The 22,835-nt window shown below is 42.6% G+C and overlaps 1 protein-coding gene across 19 annotated transcripts in view; it reads right to left on the bottom strand.

Annotated features, from left to right (window-relative positions):
- Positions 1-583: 583 nt before the first annotated feature.
- The window catches only part of TPM1 (tropomyosin 1), a 29,586-nt gene continuing 7,334 nt past the window's right edge, over positions 584-22,835 (bottom strand). For 4 of the 19 annotated variants that reach the window (XM_012507293.2, XM_012507304.2, XM_012507299.2 and 1 more), the window contains 7 exons: positions 15,691-15,824; positions 12,814-12,931; positions 11,555-11,625; positions 10,705-10,780; positions 10,216-10,278; positions 9,852-9,921; positions 584-1,411 (listed from right to left, as the gene is read on the bottom strand). In XM_012507293.2, coding sequence (XP_012362747.1) covers positions 1,329-1,411; positions 9,852-9,921; positions 10,216-10,278; positions 10,705-10,780; positions 11,555-11,625; positions 12,814-12,931; positions 15,691-15,824 — 615 coding nt within the window. In that variant the 3' untranslated portion in view covers positions 584-1,328. Of the gene's footprint in view, positions 8,432-9,851; positions 9,922-10,215; positions 10,279-10,704; positions 10,781-11,221; positions 11,298-11,554; positions 11,626-12,813; positions 12,932-15,690; positions 15,825-22,835 lie in introns of all 19 variants that reach the window. The other 15 variants (XM_030814516.1, XM_030814515.1, XM_030814517.1 and 12 more) reach the window with 8 other exon arrangements.

Below are 22,835 nucleotides of genomic sequence, written 5' to 3'. Positions count from 1 at the left end.
TTGCTTTCCTTGTTTCTCCCTGCAGCACAGCTGAAGCCAATTTTTGTTTGCTTAGAGTCTTCAAGAGCTAGGGAAATGACTGATGATATTTTTAGTTTCCAGGTCTGAGAAAATGAGACGTATTGGAATTGACAACTCACATGAGAGTTGGGAAGCAGAAAGTCAGAAAGACTCGCTAAAGCAGTAGTTTGAGTCAAATCATATTGCTGGGGGACAAGAGCAGATTTGGCACATTAATCCATCACTTGTTCTTGTGTGGCTATGCCACTGCTAAAGGCTTAGCTAATAAGTCAGGAAGAAAAATCCCCAAACCAGTAAAGCCACTGCCAAAGTCCTACATGTATGTGCAGGCATACACCAATAACATTGAAAATGACATTTGGAAAGGGTCTCTCCTGCTTGGTTATAACTTTAACAGACCAAAACAGTGCTGCCTTTAGTGTTTCTGAGAAGGTAAGACATGAAACCCAGTTTCCCCTGGACTCTGGGATATCGTTTTGAGAACCTATTTGTGGGGGAAGGCAGGTCAGTCGCATGATCAAAGTTCACAAATTAAGAACATACAAATGACAGGACCACCAAATTTAGAAAATGTCCTACAATGTGCATTTTATTCCATATCATTATACAACGTTTACATATAGTTAAAACTCTCAAGAAAACGTCCTTCACCAATTGTATGTAGTGTCTAAATCTTTCACTTTAACATGAAGAACTGAAAAGAGTGGAAATCCACATTGATTGTTATCTTACAGATTGTCATGAGCTGCACGTGTGCCAATCAGAAAGGAATGGAAGTCTCGGAAGAGCAGCGTGGCTTACAGACCCTTGCCTTTAGTGAATTCAGGAATGCGGGATCCATAGTCTCGTAGTAAAACTCAAGACAAAATAAATTAGTGTTGGACAGAGTTCTACATTGTACAATGTTGAACAAAAGACCACAGGGGGACTTTTTGTTTAAAGTAGCACCAATCCACACCTGATTGTGTTTCCAACATTCACCTTCCTGTTGACTCTATCATTGGCACTTTGAAAGGAACTTCTTCTGCTTTAGTGAGGATTCCTACACTGACTAAGCATACTGTGTTGCTAAACTCTCTACAAAGTGTGGCAACATCAACCCGGGAAATGGCACATTTAAACCATGATCGCCCTGACATGGGCTTGCCTTTTTGTATGTGTTTTCCCCAACCCCTGACCTAGCTGGTATTTTGTGGATGTTTCTGTGACAGTGGTAAAAGTAAATAAAAATGCATTTAAGGGGAAAGCAGGTGTTTAAAAACAAAACAAAACAAAATTAAAGAATGTGGTCGCAGCTAAGGAGGTTTTCACATGTTGTTTAACTCCAGTAAAGTCTGATCCAGCATCTGATGCATACTAAGGTTTTCTTCTTTGGCATGAGCCACTTTCTCTGTGGTGAGATTAGAAAATTAAGTCATGAATAGCTGTGCTTTGGACACAATGGTGGTTTGTACATTTAGGCAGGCAAACATCAATCACAAACACAGGATGAGATGATTAGAACTAGGCATGCTTGTAAGACATTACTCATTTCTAGACAAGAACCTAAGACGGCGGGGAGGGCGTCTTTGACCCAAAGGAGCCATGGCACCGAGTCTCACAGAGCAGTCAGGTGCACCTCCACCAACAATTCACTGAGGATAAAATGCACGTGGGGTTTGGTGAAGGTTCACTGACTGTGTGCCGTGGGAACAGGGAGAGGTAAAAACCAAATACAGCTGCAGCACTGTTATACAAACTGGAGAAGTTACGAACAGCAGACATTTCCAAGGTACAGGCAGTTAAAAGTCTGGGAGTTGTGCGGTAACACAAACTCACAAAAGCAAAGATGACATAAATAGGTTTTCTGAGAACTTTTAAAATGATTTATTTCTGTTGCTCATAAAAAATTATCAACATGTTTCATGCACACTTCATTAGGACATTCTCTTAATATTTTTATAGTGTTCTATTTATTAGCATGACATTCTCCCCAGACTCCAACAGCACCATTAGACTGAGTAAAGCATAACTTTCAGACAACCAGGGGCTTCTGGCATGAGTTCCTGTTTTCAAAAGCTATTTTGCCCAAGCATAGGTACATTTAATCATATTTCAAACACTAATACCAGATATTTAGAAGTTAGGAATATGAGTATCTAATAGGAATACATATACACACACACACACACACACACATATATATATATATATATATATATATATATATATACACACTTAAAAGTAGGACTCATGGCTGTCAGGAAATAGAAAACTTTTTTGGGGGGCTTCTCATTATCAGTTCAAACAAGAGGATCTGCTATTTCAAAGAGCAGTGCTGAATTGATATAAGTATTCTACCATAAAAGCTGTTTTGTGATTAAAGAGAATGTAATTATTCCAGCCATATAGAGAAAAAAGCAGGCAAGGCCAGCCTTTCAGCCAATTCCTTGCATTTGCATTTCTGCAGAAAGCAACTGTTTTCAACTCTATTAGTTGAAGGTAGGACAGTCTTAGATTTTCTGCATATGGGCTCCACGCCTAGAATTCAGCCCAAGTTTTTTCACTCTTAAGTTTAATCCTCATTCAGGGCCAGCTTTAGTTCATTAGTGAGGCGGCGATTTTGCTCAAGTTGCTGGTAGAGTTGATCTGTACAGGTCAGCAAGCAGGTTAGCAGAAAAGAGGCAGAAGGAAGAGAGGTTAGCAGACTCGGTGAGAGGCAGTTAATAGAGAACACAAAGAGACCTCAAGCAGGACAGCAACTGGTCACTTGCTGAGCAGTTTACTCTTACCCAATAGTCACCTGTCCTGTATCCATGAAGGGTAGACCCTAAAAAGCTTGGTAGACTTAGGAAGTGTCAGAATTTTTCTCTTGGTGAGGAAAAGAGGGGAGGAGGAGCAACGGGATAAGAGGAGGTAGAAGAGTGAATGTTCCTCTTATACCTCACTAAACCACTTTGTGAGCTGAGCCATACATGGTTTCTGGCAATAGATTTGGGAATGGAGGCCTGGCTGGAGGCAAGCCCAGCGTGACATCCACCCCTTGCTAGGGCTCAATGTTGAACTTAGGTGAAACCTCGACCTGCCCAGTGCTGCCCACCTCTTCCAGAACCCCTTTCCTCTCCATTCACAGGGCAGGCTTTCCCCTCAGGTAGGACCAACTGGGGCTTACTGCTTTTGCTGCACTGAAATTTTTTGAAATTTGGAATTAAGTCCCTGTCCTTCCCCCAGTCACCACAATACAGGGTACACATTCTGACTCTCGTCTAGCTTTGATAGTGTTATCCATTCAAACAGCAAAAGAACAAGCACTTGTCACCACTCAACACTGATTTAGAATTTATCTGCTTGCTTTTTTTTTTTTTGAGACCGAGTCTCACTCTGTCACCCAGGCTAGAGTGCAGTGGCGCGATCTCGGCTCACTGCAAGCTCCGCCTCCCGGGTTCATGCCATTCTCCTGCCTCAGCCTCCCTAGTAGCTAAGACTACAAGCGCCCGCCACCACGCCAGGCTAATTTTTTTGTATTTTTTTAGTAGAGATGGGGTTTCACTGTGTTAGCCAGGATGGTCTCGATCTCCTGACCTCGTGATCCACCCGCCTCGGCCTCCCACAGTGCTGGGATTACAGGCGTGAGCCACCACGCCCAGCCCTATCTGCTTACTTCTTGAAGAGGATGGCATTCATGTGTGGTGCTAATGGATGTGTATAAAATGAACAAAACTTGCAACACCTACATGAAGACCAGCGTGATATACATTTTACACACTGACACGTGATCTGCTCACGGGGGAAAACAAGTGCAGGAGTCGGTCTGTATCTGACGATCCAGGGGACACCCAAGCTATGACAAGCAAGAGCCCGGTATGCACTGGGAATAGCCGGAGGATGCATGGTGGCTTTGAATGCTGGTGACAAGTTGGACCTAAAAATACTTCATGATCTTGAAAAGCTAACAGTCCTACCCCTAGGGAAAATGTGCCTGCAGCCCCCAGGTCTGTCGGGAGACTGAGCAGTTCTCACATTAACATTCTCTCATAAATGGTAGGACATGGGAGGATGCTATGCTCGTTATGTTTTCTCGCTTGGAATATCTGCTGCTCTGTCCTCTTTGCTCATCCACATTTTCTGAATCTGCCAAACCCCAGTCAAATGTCAGCTACCTCCTCCAGGGAGCTCCCAGTCAGAATGGTTCTCTTCTTTGTTGGCTCCAAATGCACATGCCTATTAGTTCGGACTCGCTTCACTCCTCTATCTCCCCACCAGATGGCCAGCTCATCGAGGACAAAGAGCCTTTCCAGCCCATCTCTTTACCACACCCCCACTGCTTCTCATGGTGTTTTGCACGTGACATATGCTTGGGGGTTGCAAGACATAAATCCCATTACTACATTCACACTATGGACATAGGGAACTGTCGCCATGGGTAGGGAGCATGTCTCAGTTTGCTGAGCCCAAATGTTTGGCCAGGCTAGAATGGAAGAACTTTGGAGAAAATCTGGAGAATCCAGAGAGTCAGTATGAATTCAGCAGGAAGGACAGCGGTCCCTCCGACAGCCTCCTCTGGATCTGCTCTGCTTCAGCTGCTGTGGAGCTGGTGTGCATGGGTGGCCCAAAGGCAGGGACAAGACATGCTCATATCCTTAGAAGTGTTTTCCCTTCCTGTTCTATGGAGACTCCCAGCTGTCTGAAACTTCAAGTGCCCAAACTCAGTGATGCTTTCGGTTTGGCCCACCAGAGCAGCTGTAGCTATGGCCTGGCCCTTTGAACCAGAAGCCTGGTTCAAATCAACAGTTGAACAAGAAATCAACAATTTCTTGATAAACTTGACTTTATCAAGTTTTCCTCTTGCACATGCACACCTTGGGTTACTCCTGACCTGCCCTCCCAGTCCATTAGTGTCCAACTTCCCCTTGTACAGTGTACTTATAGAAAGTACGAAAGTCTCTGGAAGGATTTCCAAAAAACAGATGTGCCTCCAGAATTACATGAACATCTGCTCAGCAGAACTTTCAGACTTGGCATTTTGTCTACATCAGGAAGCAGGATTTACTCAGAGAAGGGTACACTTCTCTTATTCTGAATTTAAAAAAGAACAAGGAGGGAATCATAGTCAGAAGCAGGCCCAAGGAGCCTTAAGAAAAGAAAAACATGAAATCATGGAAGTCTTTATACACTCAAGGGAGAGAGATTGTCCAGATTCTAAAAGTCCACCATACTATGACTAAAATACTTTAATTCACAGCTTTCTTTAAAAAAAGTATTTCCTCTATGCTTTGAAGTCTCTGTAGAGTGAGAATGACACTATCTTCTGAGTTTGTCCAAATTTATTTGAGCATGGTAGTATATCAGCCCTCTTGGGCTAAAAAAACTATATACAAAACATGCAGATCATCCATGTTAAAAAAAAAAAAAAAACAGGAGAAATATATAGCTAGATTGTTGAGGAAGGAGAAATGTTGGGAATTATGACACTAAAGTCCATATTAGTTAAAGTTCTAATTTTTGCAATGTATTTTTTTTAAAAATCACTTAATTGCTGTTTGTGAAATAAAACAGAAGCCCAATTGTCTTCTGAACAATTTCCATCAACTATCTTTTTGGGGGAAAAAAAAGAAACTTTCACTGCTATATTTTAAAAATGTCCACAAATGAAAACACAGCCATTGAACACAAAGATTACGTACAATCCCTCCCATAGAGTATGTGCTAAAAAGCACAAAACAAATCATGACTAAACAGAGTAATCATATTTAGAAAACCTAAGATGTCATTTTCGTGATCAAAATAAAGGTGGCTGAGTCATAAATATACTTCAAAAAAGCTTGAACTTTTCTTTGTGCTATAAAAGGATGATCGACAATAACCAAAACTTACATTGTTTGAATCCAAGTCCTTTTTCACCCTTCTCAATGTATAACTTCCTAGTAATATGGGACAGCTACAGAACCATTCATCATGAGCCTTTCATTGTTAGCCAGGTCCTCCCAAGTAAGGCCACCGAAATAATCAACACAGAGGGGTCACTACATCCTGAGCTAAACCTCCAGCAAAGGAGGACACTGATTAAGTGAGACCTTTCAACTCTCAACAAGCAATGTCCCCTGTGTGACCCAGACTGCAAAGCAGAGCCATCACAATTCCCCCAAAACCCCTCCAGATGTCCAGACCTCATTCCAACCTTTGAAAATCAGAACTCCGAGAGGGATGCAGGCCTGGGTATTTTTTTGAAGTTCAACAAGGAACTACTGCTTTAGAAACTCCTGATATAATTCTGTATAGCGTTCAGAATTTAAAAAGAAAAAGAAAGCAGCAGCCAAACACTAACCCTCATACGTGTGAAGCAGCTTTGTAGTTTTATTCAATGTTGAAACTAAAATGTCAATAAATAAGAAGTAAAAAGAATAGTAAACAGAAATAGCTTACACAGTGTTTATTTGACACTGAAACGAAGAGCTTCTGTACAATAGAAAGCACAGTGTGTGCCTGGCTCTAAGGCAGGATGCTAAGAGAGAGAACCAGGGTCAGCTGGAGAACAGACAAATGCAGAGCTCAGAGAGGTGGGACATCCACCTTGACGAGGGAGTCTTGGGAGAAGTGAAGCAAAGAAACTTATCTGTGTGAAGATAAAAAGGTGGGAGGAAAAAAAAAGTGGCACATGAGAGAAAAAAAAAAAGAAAGGAAACCAAACCAATAGATGAGAGCACTTGAAACACAGACAAGAAGCAGTCATGCAAAACCCACTGCCAGCTACACCCTTGGAAGGACGTCCGTCTTCCCACCTGAGGCCATTACAGGCCGCCTTTCAGCAAGGGTCCATTTTAAGATGACCCACGAACAGAATTTAAAAACAAATTTTAAGCTACACTCATCTTTCAGAATATTTAATCATACTTGATGCAAAAAGTTTTTCCCAAAGAATCACCACATTTTAGCACTGAAAAAGACCTTAGAGACAGATGATCTGCTCCACCCCCTCATTTACAAATGAGGGATGAGAAGACAGATTTTCTCTGGTTTCCATGGCAACAGTCATGTCTCTAGGGGCTTTTCTGTTGAGTGTGGGGATTCTATAACCTCTAAGGCGGCAGGCACATGCCACTCTCTTCAAGTTACCATTTTTTCTGCATGGGTAAATGAATGACAGGTGGGCTTGGAAAATGACATTTCCAGCTTCAATGGAATTCAGGGTGATATTAGAATGAAGAACTCTGAAACATTCTAGGTTAGAATTTAAAGTAGTAGAAAAAGTTTAAGTTTGGTTAGTAATATGTAAATTAGTTGTATCTGTTCAAGGTTCTTCTCATGATAACAAGACTACTTATTCCAACTCTTACTGCCTAACAGTAAAATCTGGGGCCATTAACTCCCAAGCTCACATTGTACAATCTGTGTTTAATTTCCCATTTCTTTGACATAGGTTGTGGTAAATATTTATCGTGGGTATTTTAATTCCTTTCATAAAAACAGAAAATTAAAGGCTTGGTTACTCAGCAGAGGGTTCTTTTTACTCTAGAATTCTTTTTTTTTTTTTGAGACGGAGTCTCGCCCTGTTGCCCAGGCTGGAGTGCAATGGCGCGATCTCGGCTCACTGCAAGCTCCACCTCCCGGGTTCATGCCATTCTCCTGCCTCAGCCTCCTGAGTAGCTGGGACTACAGGCATCCGCCACCACGCCCGGCTAATTTTTTTTGTATTTTTAGTAGAGACAGGGTTTCACTGTGTTAGCCAGGATGATCTCAATCTCCTGACCTTGTGATCCGCCTGCCTCGGCCTCCCAAAGTGCTGGGATTACAGGCATGAGCCACTGTGCCCAGCCTACTCTAGAATTCTTAAAAATAAAAGAGATGATCTTTTATAGTACCACTGTTCAGGCTGTACTGGATCATGCCAATTTCCTTGTCCTCAGATTCTCAATAACCTGATACTTTAAGGGTTCCTTCAATTTATATTTAATGAAAATGATTATGTTGTACTTAGTTGAATTTCAGGAAACAAATTTTGGTATTTTTTGAGAAGCTCCTATACAACACATGGCATGGCCTTCCAGTTTTACTTGAGTTTAACTTAATTTCCCAAAAGGACAGTGCTCAAGGTCACTCATTCTAGTTCACTGCTCTAGTTCAGCATCTACAAAATAAAAGGATTCTGAAAAGAAAATGGTTTGTATAGACAGACTTAATCTAATTGGCCTTTATATTAGTAGAAAGTGAAAAAACAATTATTCTAGGTTATGACAAAAAGGGTGAACACAAGAGTGCAAAGATGGAGATCAGCGAGCAAGGAAGGCATGGTGGTGAGTTTATTACATTAGCATGAGGGCAGGGTGTAAGCAGGCAGAGTGGATGAACGTTTACATGGAAGTCATATCGTTGAGAGCGTGGTCCAGCTCCTCGCTGATGGCTTTGTACTTCAGTTTCTGAGCGTACAGCTCGTCTATGAGCAGGAAGTGGAAGGCAGAGGTGCAAGAACATGGAGAGTGATCAAGAAATGGAGGGTGAGTGAGGGTGGTGCGTGCACCATCCCAGCACAGCAGCAAGAAAAGGGCAATGCATGAAGGGGTTGGTGCCGCAGCAGGTGGCCAATGCAGGAGGCGTGCGTTTTGTTTTAAATAAATTGAAACAAAAACAAAGAGAACAAAACCCATTAGAAAATAAAATGAGAAAGACTCAATATGAAAATCATAACAAATATGGTAGGTATATCAGTAAACCATGTTAAATCCTAAACGAAACCACAGAAGGCTGTCTCCTGGTGGGGGGAGGCAGGGGCTAATGGAACATCTTTCTTTGCAGAGCTATATTTTAATTACACTGGAGTAGTCAGCCATCTGCAGCTATAAACAATGGGAAAAAAAAATCTAAGGGCAGTGTTTTGGAAGAACAATTTGTGACTACAGCCTGTAGTCCTTATCTGGCTCCACCTTCAAACCACTGACTTCCTGACTACACTAGACCACTGGGATAGCGATTTCTTAGTGCCATTTAAGCTACTCCTGTGGTCTTCCCACTCAAGCTGCCTATTACTGGTCCAGGAGGCTTGAAAAGCAATGGGCGCCACACTTTATATGGCAAGTCTGCAATTTAGTTTTTGTAATGCTGCAGGTTTCATACTTTGCTGCACTCTGGCAGATCATTTTGCAACCATTTGTCATTCTCTCTTCTCCACTATTTTGGTTATTATCTGCACCAAACACTAGTTCCTTCTCTAATCCCTTCTGTGATGTAGATATTTGTCTTTTTTCTTTCTTGTTCACAGCTAATCCTTCACATGCTTCAAAGCTCAACATTTAGGATATCCGTGAGATAAGAGTGGTTATTACTAAAATAAAACCTAAGTGCCTTAGGGGAGAAATGCTTAAGTATAATTTTTCCCTCCTCCTTCAGCATATAAAGTATTTTGATAAGATAATATATGACTTAAAAAAACCCCTAAATCCTTACTTTGAATTCATACTTGGAAGTAAATGGGTTCTTCTAAAAACAAGACCACAATCACCACATCATTCCCAATTTAATTAGGAAGTAACACTAAAGATATAAAATATACTAGAGTCATTCTCACCTATAAGCACCTCACTCACAGTGAAAAATAAACCTGCCACACTTCTAATGAGCATGAAGTCAAGCTGGATGGCATTTGCCACTATGGCTGGTGGCTAACTAGTCACCTCCTGAGCAGAAGACTTAGGTTCATGAGTTCAAGAGCCACAGAGGAAAACCCCAGAGGACAGGCAGGAAGAATGTGCAAGTGCAAAGGAGCGTATCAACATGGATGCCCTTGAATTGGAAAATTGTTTTGCCAGATCAGTATTCAACCATAAGGATTAAACTAAAAACACTACTTAAGATCTTACCTTCTAAGTCATCAATGCTTTTCTCCAATTTAGTTACTGACCTCTCCGCAAACTCAGCCCGAGTCTCAGCCTGTAATGATTTATTTGAGTTAAAGTTGGGAAGTTTTATGTTTCCCGTAGCTACAAACACAGGGAAAGCTAGAGGATGAAAATGAAGCACATCACCTATAAAATGGATCTGCAACTACTTGTTTCAGTCACCTCTGTGAGAAATGGCAGCTAGCACAGTACATAAACTCCAAGGCGACCTTTGAATATTCCTGACTTGGATCACTGGAACTTTAAAATGAAAAGGCCCTGACCGGTTCCATAAAAACAAACTCATTTAAAATCCAGTTGGCTTCATCCACAACTCTCATATTACCTCCTTCAGCTTGTCGGAAAGGACCTTGATCTCTTCCTCATATTTGTCTTCCTTCTGCGAGTACTGTAATTAGAAAGAGCATTCCAGATGTCAGGGTGCAGCTCAATCTACTCATGGCTTCTCATGCAAAGAACTCGCCAGCCCAGCCAACAGATGTTAAGGATCTCTTAGGAGGTAATGGAACCTCTGATATCAAATGGCACACTGCAATACATTCTCTGCTTTCTTGCCTATTGTTTTACATGGGATAACAACAAGATAACTTATCCACTTGGCACTTGGTTTAAATTAAATTGATGACTTATGTCTCTAACATAAAATAAATTCTCTAGTTAAAAAAAGAATTTGTTATCTAGTAACTCTCCAAAAATCACCTCACAATATTGCCATTTACTAAAATGTCTACTGTAAGTGTTGCTTTCACTGGCAGGGCCTCTTTTGAGCAGCTCTTAAAAGATGCCTTTCCCCCACACCATGCTCCTGGCCTACCTTCTCAGCCTGAGCCTCCAGTGACTTCAAGTTGTTCGTCACAGTTTTCAATTCTTCTTCAAGCTCGGCACATTTGCTAATGTTTTCGATCAGAGGCAGAAAGGGTGGGAGACAAGCCAAAGGAAGGAGGAGAGAAAAAGGAGAGGGATGGGAAAAAATGAAAACTGAGTCCTAGAGACAAAGGGCTGCCTTAAAGTAGCCAAATCATCAGGTATTAAAATGTTTAGTTTTGCCAGGAACACTGCCCCCCAACCTCGCAACAGCAGAAGGCAGGGTGACAAAATCCAACAACTTAGAAGTGCGATAATTTGGCTCCTTTTTTGGCTGCCCAAAGAGCATTTATGAAGGGAAAACAAAGGAGCATAAAGGACCAAGGGAAAGCACTTAAAGCAAGATATAAATAGCAGAGGGTGAAGTGAAGGTGCAGTCGTTATACCAAACGAACCAGTAGGCATTGGAAGCTGAAAGACGTCTGGGTTGCAGTTAAACCTAAAAACCACACATGAGCCATCAGTACCTTATCCTCTGCAGCCATTAATGCTTTCAAGGTCTGATCCATTATTCTTAATTGTTCTTCCAGCTGTCGGACTTGGCTGTTAGTGGACACAGGAAATGCACAAGGCCATTCACAAAATCAGTGTGCAGGTAAGGCATGCAGTGATACACGCATTCATACATAGACACCCCACACGAGTCCTCCATGTTCCATACTCGTGGCTCATTCACATCAAATGAGCACAAAAGGAGCCCGGAGCTGAAACAGGTAATGTGCAGCTGCCAGAAGGTCATGCTGTTTAGTCACTGCTCTGCAGCACCCCATTCGTGGCCTCCTGGCGCCGGGCCCGCTTACCCTTCTGAGAGCTCAGCTCGCTCCTCTGCACGTTCCAGGTCGCTCTCAATGATGACCAGCTTACGGGCCACCTGCAGCAGGAAAACACAACACACACACCATGGGTCTTGCAAGCTTTGTGTAACGGGAGGGCATGGGGGTAGAGATCAGATCCCATCAGGCGCTAAGGGTTTTGTCTACAAACAATATGATCCTCTTTCTGGTAGACCAGAGAGAAGCAACTCTCTATTAGGAGTGCCAGCAGAGAGGAGATCAGAGGCTTCTGCTTTGACTCAGAATAGTTAGCTGTGATTGGGCAGTCTCAATTGGAAGTCTGACCTAGGTGAACCGGCAGCCAGACCAAAATGTGGAAGGAGGAAGAAAATACAAATTCACAATCTCAAAAACAGCAGTAGGATGAGACATATACTGAAAAGGTGGGGGCTGCCAGGAAAACAAAATAAACCTAAGAACTCCATCAATTTGATGGCTGATCTGTGCATCTACCTCCTTACTGCAGAGGAAGAATACAAGAGACACTAACGTGAAAGAAGTTGGTGAGATAATTGAAAAAATCAAATTTTTATTTAGTGGAAGAATGAGAGAGAGGAAGGGAGCCTCTGAAGCAGATCAAAACTTGTGAGCATAGTGTAATCTGAAGGTAATAATGATAATAAAAAGGAGGTGCAATGCTGTTTCAGGATAGCCACGATGTGATCCAATAAGGAAAAAACAGAAACCTTAATAATCATGTTGCCTCTTATCGCAGGAGGCTGTTTTCATGGGGACACGACCAGGGGCAAATTCTGCTGAAAACCTGCGTTGATAATAGTTTTCTACCACCCTTGAGGAGAGAGGCCTCCATGAATCCACTGAGAAACTGTCTGTGGTCTCCAAGCTGCCCAATCTGGATGTGCCAGGTGACTCTGGGAAGAAATGACTTGCACCATGACAGCATGAGAGCCTCTTTTCACAAGACACAGGGCCCAACTCTCCCTTCTGGCCAAAGATCTTTTGTCTGGGTCTTTGTGGTTGGGGGAGAGGAGTTTTGGTCCTTCTTCCCAATGCTACTGATCGGCTTCCTGATAAAGCCTGGGATCCCCTGGCAGGATTAAAATTAGAACCGTTTTCTGGACACAAAGGAACTCTGCTTCTCAAAACCACCCATTTCTGCTAACAAAGCAGATGGCCTCACTCAGGAATCAAGACTGTGCATTGCTCCCTGGCCTCCTGAAGGCCACTGCTGGGAGTCCACAAGGCTTTGGGCCCCAGGATCTGACCTCTTCATATTTGCGGTCGGCATCTTCAGCAATGTGCTTGGCCTCTTTCAGTTGGATCTCCTGAATTTCCATTTTTTCTTCATCTTTTTGGGCTCGACTCTCAATGACTTTCATGCCTCTGAAAAGAAAGACAAGCAGGAAAACCCAAGATTTAGAGCTGATCTTCCCAAATGCACACTGCACTTCTGTGGCCTGTGAGGCTTAGTGTAAGTGGTAGACCAAAATAGAGCACAGAGCTACTTTTATTTTCCAAACCAGGAAACAACAATTTCCAGAGCTAAAGGTGGAAAAAAGAGACACATTTCTCTCTGTTCACTGTGAATGAACTCTCTCACTTTGAGTACTGATGAAACTATCAGGCATCTAACATTAATGATGAAAGGTACCATGTCAGGAACCTGTCTGAATCTTGGCGATATGAAACTGGAAAAGCCAATATGATTTACTATTAAAAAGATAATGAGATTTCTTGCCTTTCCTGTGGGAAGCCTCAGCTTGCACATGAACCAAAGCTAGAACAAAATCAAACTTATCTTTATATACCTCTTTCTACAAAGAATCTTCTTACCCTGCCACCCATAAGCAAAAATATTAGACTTAATATTAGATTTAATAAACTATTAAGCCCACAAAAAATGCTGGTATTTGACCATTTCAGACCAGTAATAATGGCAATTTCCTATGGTTCAACTGAATGCTTCAAATTAAGTTTTACCTGTAATGGAACCCTTTCATGACAGCAATGCTGGGAGACAGGTCTGACACTGTCCTCTACACTGAGTGTATTAGGGTCCCATGGCATGGTGTATATTAGGGTCCTATAGCATGGTGTAATGTTTCAGAAAAATACTAACTGACCTATGATATTTTACAGATATATGGAATAACAAGTCATGTAAAATGGAATTCATTTATCAAAATTTAAGTATGCAGTATAAGTGAACCACTATTTTTTTATTTTTATTTTTTGAGACAGAGTCTCGCTCTGTCACCCAGGTTGGAGTGCAGTGGCGTGATCTTGGCTCGCTGCAACCTCCACCTCCTGGGTTCAAGCGATTCTTTTGCCTCAGCCTCCCGAGTAGCTTGGATTACAGGTGTGCACCACCATGCCTGGCTAAGTTTTGTATTTTTTAGTAGATTTAGGGGTTATGCCATGTTAGCCAGGCTGGTCTCAAACCCCTGGCCTCAAGTGATCTGCCCACCTCGGCCTCAAGTACTGGGATGGCAAGTGTGAGCCACCACGTCTAGCCCACTATCTTTTGATGAAGCATTGGAATACAGTTGAGGAGATCTGGGTCGGAGTCTTGGTTTAGCCACAAATACACTGTGAGCCTTGGTGCAAGTCACATCAGCCTCTGAGCCCTAGTTTTCTCATTTATAAAACTAAGGGGCTAAATGATTCCCAAGTCCCCTTTACTCTGAAGTCTAACACTACCAGACTGCCTTTAAGGTACACTAACAAGTATATTTCAGAAAGAAGTCAGCCACAAAACTGCTCTTATGTGTACAATGTAAGAGATGATTAGTCATCTTAGAGAAGTCCAAAATGCTTGGTTAGTGAAGAAACACTAAGCAGTGGTGAATAATGGCCTAAAAAGTTTAGCTGAAAATCTTCTTTAATCCTAAAATCTGAAATCACTCTTTATACTCGGTACCTGCTGGCAGGGTCACTTCAAAGAGTGAGAAATGGACAAGATGACTGACTGCATTCACTTGCCCAGGTCACAGCACAGACAGATACACATTCAGTGCTCTGAGCCCCTTCATGCTATGCCATCCCTCAAGTGGCAGAATGCTCTCTCACCTCATGGAGTCTCTCTTGAAGTACTTCTATGCAATATGGCAAATCCTTACTTCCAACAGTTGAGCATAAGGGAAAATGCCTTCTAGACCACACAAGGCTGTGCTGGTCTACACGAACCATGCTTTCCTTTACTACCACAAAGCTGAATCTTAAGAGTAGTAATTCAGCTAGAGCCAGATTACAGCGGAGGTGGGCTCAGAACACATGAGCATCTGACTATTTGTGTGCATGTGTCTTGTGCGTATTATTAAGACCAAGTCCAGGCCAGGCGCGGTGGCTCAAGCCTGTAATCCTAGCACTTTGGGAGGCCGAGGTGGGCGGATCACGAGGTCAGGAGTTGGAGACCATCCTGGCCAACATAGTCAAACCCTGTCTCTACTAAAAATACAAGAAAATTAGCAGCGCGTGGTGGTTGGCGCCTGTAGTCCCAGCTACTCAGGAGGCTGAGGCAGGAGAATGGCGTGAACCCAGGAGGCGGAGCTTGCAGTGAGCCAAGATCGTGCCACTGCACTTCAGCCTGGGGGACAGAGCCAGACTCTGTCTCAAAAAAAAAAAAAAAAAAAAAAAAAAGACCAAGTCCAAAATATTTTACTTTTGCAGAGTATATTTCTGCTTTGTGTTTTTTCTTCCACCTATTTGTTAAGCTATTTGACAACTGATAGTCCATAGTTCCTTTATTTAGGCCTAAGCCTCCTTGGTATATTATAAAATAAAGTTATACTTTAAAAAATGCACAATTGCTCTGTGGTCAGTAGGAGTGAAAGGGCCAACTTGTATCCCTGACATTTCTCCTTTACATATCTGTCTCCCTCATTAGATGGTGAGTTCTGTGAGGGCAGGAACAAGATCTTCTTCTTTGTAACCTTAGGGCTTAGGACAGTGCTTTGGACATAGTAGGTGTTTCACTAATGCTAAATGAACAAAACCAACCGTGTTATACCTGGGATCAATAGAGGAAATGATCCCACCACCAGGGGACTAAAAAATTCTTAAACCTCAAACATCACAGGAGCCCTCCGGTTTATTCCACCAGGAAAGGCAGCTGCAAAAGATGGCTGATGAGGCATTCTCACCTCTCACTCTCATCTGCTGCCTTCTCAGCTTCCTCCAGCTTTTGCAAAGCTGTTGCCAGACGCTCCTGGGCACGATCCAACTCTTCCTCAACCAGCTGGATGCGTCTGTTCAGAGAAGCTACATCAGCTTCAGCCTAGGTAGAGACAGTGAAAAACATTTCAGAGCTGGGGAGAAAGTGAGGGTGGTAGCTTCAGGAAATGGCTGGGACTGCAATGCTGATTTCAGACAGGAAGACTGTCTTATGGTGAGCTACCTTTAAGTGCATTACAAGCCCTCGTCAACTCTGGAGTTCTTGGACACATTTATACATTGATTTATACAGTGAACATCCATATTTGTGTATACACAAATCTATACACACAATTCTCATCAGACAGACAGATCATTAGCAAACGCTCTTTCACATGGTTCCTTTCTTCCGTAGATTTTTTTTTTTTTTTTTTTTTTGAGACAGGGTCTCGCTCTATCACCCAGGCTGGAGTGCAGTGGCACGATCTCAGCTCACTGCAAACTCTGCCTCCTGGATTCACGCCATTCTCCTGCCTCAGCCTCCTGAGTAGCTGGGACTACAGGCGCCCGCCACAACGCCCGGCTAATTTTTTTGTATTTTTAGTAAAGACGGGGTTTCACCGTGTTAGCCAGGATGATCTCGATCTCCTGACCTCATGATCCACCCGCCTGGGCCTCCCAAAGTGCTGGGATTACAGGCGTGAGCCACCGCACCCAGCCCGCTTCCGTAGATTTCAACACCCTGGCTTTACTTGCCTGTTAAACAAGAGAGTCATCACAGCCACCTCACTCACTGGGGGCCTGAAGTGTGAACTGAGACAAGACTTACCCAGGCTCAGCCATGTAAGACAATAGCAGTACAGCCAGAAATCGGACTCAAGAGTTTCACTCAACTCTTTTCTTCTAGCCACTTTATCAAAGGATCCTTACAAAGGAACTAAAATAGTTTAAAATTCAGTGGTTCTAAAATACACACCACATGAAGGCCCAACACAATCCAGTAACCCCTTTTAGAATAACTGGCCTCATTGGAACAGAGCCAAGACAAATTTCCCAAGTGTTTCTGATGTAAGCCTATGATTTTTCTTTGAAGTCAAGGTTAATACAAGAAAAGTATCAAACTCCTAAAAAGAAAAATAATACAAGTACTGTTTTTACTTGGTATCTGTCACTGAAATAAAATGTTGGTTTCTTTGAGAGGCAATGATTTCTTTCCTGTCATAAGAAATTGTTGTTATGAGCCTCAGAACACTTATAAGACTATGATGGTCCATTATACACACTTGCACTGGTGGCTGTTAAAATACTGTGCATGGAAGTGGGAGATGGAATTTACTAATCAGGTACAATATCCTCATCCACTTTGAATGTATGTTCACTAAGGGGTGGTGGGGTTTTCAGAACACTTAGGAGTTTTCTAGAAATTACAATACACACTTAGGGACCCACGGTAATAGGATAACAAATTTCTCTATGTACAGCCCTGTCTTTGTCATTGAACTGTAAGCTGCTCACATCCAGAGAACTCACAGTTCTCTGCACAGAGTATGGGCTCAATAAGATGAGTAAAACCAACCTAATTTTAATAAAAGCAACATTCTCAGCTTATGGATCCACAATACAGAGTTGGAAATGCAAATGTAGTTAGAGACTGTGGTCATAGTCTTTAATCAAAGGAATCTGAGAACCTTCAGCTCTTTGCTCATCTAGATTTGTAAGATTTTAAAGGCCAAGTTTTATCTGGGAAGAGAGGTGAGTAGGGCATCTCCAACCACGGTGAAGGACTCTATAAAAACATGTAAATACACTTTTATCTTGACAAAAATGTAGTAATTTGTTGATGGAGGCAGGGAGCAGGGCAAATGTGAAATAAATCAGAGGAAGAGCATTTACAACGGTACTGCCTACAAAGTAAATCATTATCAGTGCACAGCTGGTAACTGGGCCCAGCTAGGAATTACTGGCAGATAACTGTTGTTTCTGGTGTGTGTGTGTATTGAAGGGTGAGGGTAATAGGATAACAAATCTCTTAATTATAGGAAAGTGTCTTTTAAAAAACCATTAGGCTTTTTTTTTTTATTATTACTATTACTGGAAGGATGTATATATTAAGGATATACTTTTGGGTCAGGTAAGATTTCTTCATTTTTCTATATTTTCATTTTCCAGTAAAATTCTATTCCTTTTGAGGGTTGGGGGGGAACTCAAAGCTGAAGCAAAAACAAAGGGCAAACAAAACAAAACCAAATTTAAAACCATACCAAAAAACCGAGCACACAAACCAAAAGCCCTACAACAACAAACAGTCTCCGTAGAGTGTCTAGGTTATGTACTCAAAAGCACTGTACGCTTTCTTTTCTTTCCCCCTTTCTTATCATTTTCAATATGATGGCAACTATCCTTGTTACAGAGGCTATGGCCTATTAGAGCAATGCCAGCAAGATTTTCAAAACCTTTTTGTGGCTACCAAGTTCCAAGTTCTCTGCTCTGCTTTAGATCTGGGCCTAAACCTCAAGGACTTTGTACTCACAGAAAGACGACTGTTTATGCTTTGGGGAAAGAACCCTCTGGGTGACAGGTCTCTGTCCCCAGCTCCCCACACAGCTGAGTCACCAGAAAGGAAGGAGACAGCACCTCGTGTTCATTCCAGCCTTGCACATGAGATCTTCCTACCCAAAGGGCCCCCACCAATCCATCTGTATCTTCCCTCCGATCACCCCCACCCCCATTCTTTCCCTTAGCTCTTGGCACTGTGTTTACAGAATGCTGTTGTCTAAATGCCACTCCTGTGTTTCCCCAGGGGCATTCTGTAGAACCTCAGACTCCTGGACATCAGAGAGTATGTCCTACAGGAATACCAGCCAGCAGGGCTTCGTACAGGGTGCCCCAGCAACGACTGGGCATGGAGACCCGTTTCTAGGTGCCAGTTTGTGATACAGTGGGAGGAATGGTAGGGCACACACAGCAGACCTGAGAGTGGCTGCCCCTTCTTGAGGAGGCCCTGTAAATCCAAAAAATAGGGTCTCAATTTTTTAGCTAGAAGGATCCCTAGGTATTGTCCAGATCAGCAATTCCCACAAGTGGCTGAGTGTCAGAATCAACTCAGAGATGAGCATTAAAAAAAAAAATCAACTTTCAGCTGGGCACTGTGGCTCATGCCTGTAATCCCAGCACTTTGGGAGGCCGAGGTGGGCGATCATGAGGTCAGGAGTTTGAGACCAGCCTGACCAACATGGTGAAACCCCGTCTCTACAAAAAACACAAAAATTAGCCAGGCATGGTGGCACGTGCCTGTAATCCCAGCTACTCAGGAGGCTGAGACAGGAGAATCGCTTGAACCCGGGAGGCAGAGATTGCAGTGAGCTGAGATCACGCCACTGCACTCCAGCCTGGGTGACAGAGCAAGACTCTGTCTCAAAAAAAAAAAAAAAATCAAACTTCCAGGCTCTGTCCCTAGAGATTCTGATTCAGGAGGTCAAAGGGGGAGGGCAGGAATCTGTACTATAAATAATCCCCTTTGCCACCACCCAAAGAAGCTGGCCATTCTTCTAGCTCTTGACTAAAAAGAGGCAGCAGGAGGGAACTCTGACCCTGGGCACAGAAGTATGTGGAGGCCATATAGCTATCAGTGGGAGACAGGACTAAAATACAAGTCACTAGGCTCCCGGCATGCTGGCTCTCCACTATGTCACTTCTCCTGGCTTCCCGGAACATCATGGAAACCTTGGAACTGGCAGTTCTCACTCCTGTGGTCTTTATCTCTTCTGACATCAGATTGAGATGTTCTCCAGCCCCCACCCCAACTCCCCAAGAAAGGCCTCAGGCACAGATCCTAACCAGGACTAGAACAGTTGCTGCAATGCAAATCATCCGCTAAAGTGATTATCACAATCTTTTTGAAATTAGGCAGGATATAAAATTGAAAACTTCATAAAACAATGCTAATGGGTAATAGGAAGCTCACATAAGGACACGGAACATTTACTCCCTAGCCCAGAAGTCAATGCCTACTGCCCCAGAGGTTTCAGAGCAGGACAGGCAGAGGGACTTTGAGGTTAAAGCTAGGACCTGGGAGTAGTATCTGAGGTAAACCTATCTTTATGGGAAAATCCTGAACCCATGACAGGCTCTGCAGGCCCTATTATACTGGCCTAGTAGAATTTTTGTTTGGTTCGTTAGAATTCAAGATATGCTTAATTTTGTAATTTAATCAGGGCCACTTTTTTCTCTTTCTTATTTTTACTTTTTATTCTGATTTATTATGCTCTATGTTCCAAAAGCCCCACACCTCTCACCTTTACTAGCTTTTATTTCTGGTATTTTTTTTTTCTAAGTTTTGAGGTTATTTCAATATTTTCTAAGGTTCTTTTCATCATGGCACCTGGGGAGTCTTAAGGACCTGCTGTTGCCTCTGCCGGTACAAGCCCATAGACGCATGACCATCTGTTGTTTAAAAGCAGAGATATAAATAACAAGGCATTTGGGGAGGGTCAAGACCCCAGACACAAATTATTTGCAGGCATGTAAATCACTCTTAGTGTACTGAGTTAGTTTTCTTCTTCTTCTTCTTTTTTTTTTTTTTTTGAGATGGAGTCTAGCTCTGTCTCCCAGGCTGGAGTACAGTGGCGTGACCGCGGCTCACTGCAACCTCCGCCTCCCGGGTTCAAGCGATTCTCCTGCCTCAGCCTCCCCAGTAGCAAGGATTACAGGCACGTGACACCATGCTCGGCTAATTGCTGTATTTTTAGTAGAGATGGGATTTTGCCAGTTGGCTAGGCTAGTCTCGAACTGCTGACCTCAGGTGATCCACCCGTCTCGGCCGCCCCAAGTGTTGAGATTAGAGGCGTGAGCCACCACACGCAGCCAAGTTAGCTTTCTTCCAACAGCAGCCCATGTACTGATTGCCAGTGAAGTCTTTCAATTTGGGATGCTAGTTTCTTTTATTTCAAAAGTACTATTGTGTTCTAACAATTAATGAACCACTCAAAAAAGAGACTGCTGTATTAGCAAAGGCTACCAATGTCCTCCTGCAGATCTGTTCTTAAGTAACTTCCTGGTGCTCTGTACTTGAGGTGCCTTATAATGCAAATGACCCTCCTCTAAGGTAACAGCCGAAGGGCATGCACCCCATTCCCCCACCCCAACATGGTACTATATAGAAATCAAGGGCATGCCCACCCCACCATAGTATAATATTATCCCAAATCAGATTTGCAAAAAAAAAAAAAAAACTTTTATGAGGCCTAGATTTTCATGAAATCCAGATGTTTTAGCCAATACAACAACAGAAAATTAAAAATGGCAGTGACTTTTACTTTTTAAAAAAGTATTCCAGTTAAGGTTATTAAGAAAAAATACTGGTGGGAGAATATTATATTCTAGAAATCAATCCTCTGGAATATGTTTCCAAAGTCCTGACTGAACCGGAGTGGAACTTGGGATGATCAAAGGTCAGGTCTTTTTATTTCATGCAAACTGTCGTTATACGAAGGTTTCACCCCACTTGCTGTGTAAGACCAAGTGACCACAGCCAAGCTAAACTTCTGCCCTTATATGGTAAGGAAAGGGGAAAAAAAAAAAAACACTGATGACATTAAGGGGCACTCCCATGGATAACAGATAAACACAACCTCCTCTGTGTGTGCCAAAGCCCATAATTTATGAGGCATATTTGTATAATGAGGGAGAACAGACATGAACAAGGCATTGTAGTGCCTCTGCCTTGCCTACATACGAAAGCAGAAATCGAGAGTATACATTCCAGTTACAGCCACTCTGGGAGTGCCAATGCAAGCACAAAATGCACCCTCGGTTTTCCTATCCCAGAAATATTTACCAAGTGTAAAGAGGGAAAGTGCTGGGAATTTTTGTAAATTGGTTATTTCCCATGATTTAATCATGTTACTAATTAAGAACCTTCTGGCCACAACTCCCTGTCTCCTTGTTTGGGGGATACTACTCAGAAAGGAAGATTCTTCTTGCCTTTTTTTTTTAAATAATGAAAAAAGCAAACAAAACCTTAGTGGGTCACAAGATCTGGAATTAATCATGTCAAGCAAAGGTAGCCTCATTCCAACATTTTGAAGGATCCACACACCTTGCAAACACAGACTAGGAGGAAGTAAGGGATGGCTGCTTTTTCCGAGGTAAGGGCTGGTTTAATAGGGCCTATTAACTACAGTCTGAGTATTTGAATTTAGGCCAACTCTCTGGTCAAATATTTTTTGCAGTGGCTCATGGTTTTGTCACTAAACCTTTATCTTTGCTGCCAAAAGAAACTGTTACTGCTAGCTTAACTCACAGCCCAAGCTACATCTAAATACCTAAGTTAACTACATTTAAGTTCCAATTTCAGAAGTTAAGAACAACTTGCAGCCTGAAAGTCTCTCTTCAATGGTCTGATCCAGTCCTCAAGTTGCTGTCTTAAAAGGTTCTGTGTTCAATCAATCACCCAGGTAGATTGTTTGCAAAGATTACTCAAAAAATTGAAACTACTTAAACCACTTTTGATATAAAGCCATGAAAAGAATGAAAGTATTATCTTTAGCCAACTGGCACAGGAAGAGTTCTGTTATAAAAACGATGCGCAAAAGAGAAGGTAAGAATAAAAGTAATAATGTGCCCTTCATAAAATTTATCTTTTGTGTCTAACATCAATCACCAGGCCAGGAGGCAATACAAGGCTCTCCTGCATAGGGTCACACATACTCTTTCTTAGCAGGGTGAGGAGACCTCAGACTTCTACCACTGATACCACTTCAACCCATCAAACATGCCTACCAGCCTGCCCACTTCCTCTTCATTCAAGCCCCCCACCCCAACAAATGTTGATTAAAAGCAGTAAATGAAGTGTTTTACGATGTCATGAAATGAGCAAGCCATCTTTAAGACCCCTTGCTGGGTGGGGAACTGAAGGTGAAGGAGCACTGGGCTGCCAGGGCTGTGCAGTTTTAATGACAGCGGGCACACAGCACTTACCCTTTTGCGCCAAGCACCAGTGTACTGTCTTTACATAGTAACTCCTTTAACCGACAGATAGATGCTGTTACTATCCACACTTTACACAGAGGGAACTGAAACACAGAGGTTAAGTAACTTGCCCACTGCTAGTAAGTAGTGGAGCCAGGATTCAAGT

Source organism: Nomascus leucogenys, chromosome 6 (assembly GCF_006542625.1).
Source record: "Nomascus leucogenys isolate Asia chromosome 6, Asia_NLE_v1, whole genome shotgun sequence".
In the NCBI taxonomy this organism is placed as follows: domain Eukaryota; kingdom Metazoa; phylum Chordata; class Mammalia; order Primates; family Hylobatidae; genus Nomascus; species Nomascus leucogenys.
Note: the sequence above shows the minus strand (reverse complement) of the source record. Positions and strands in the feature narration are given on the sequence as shown.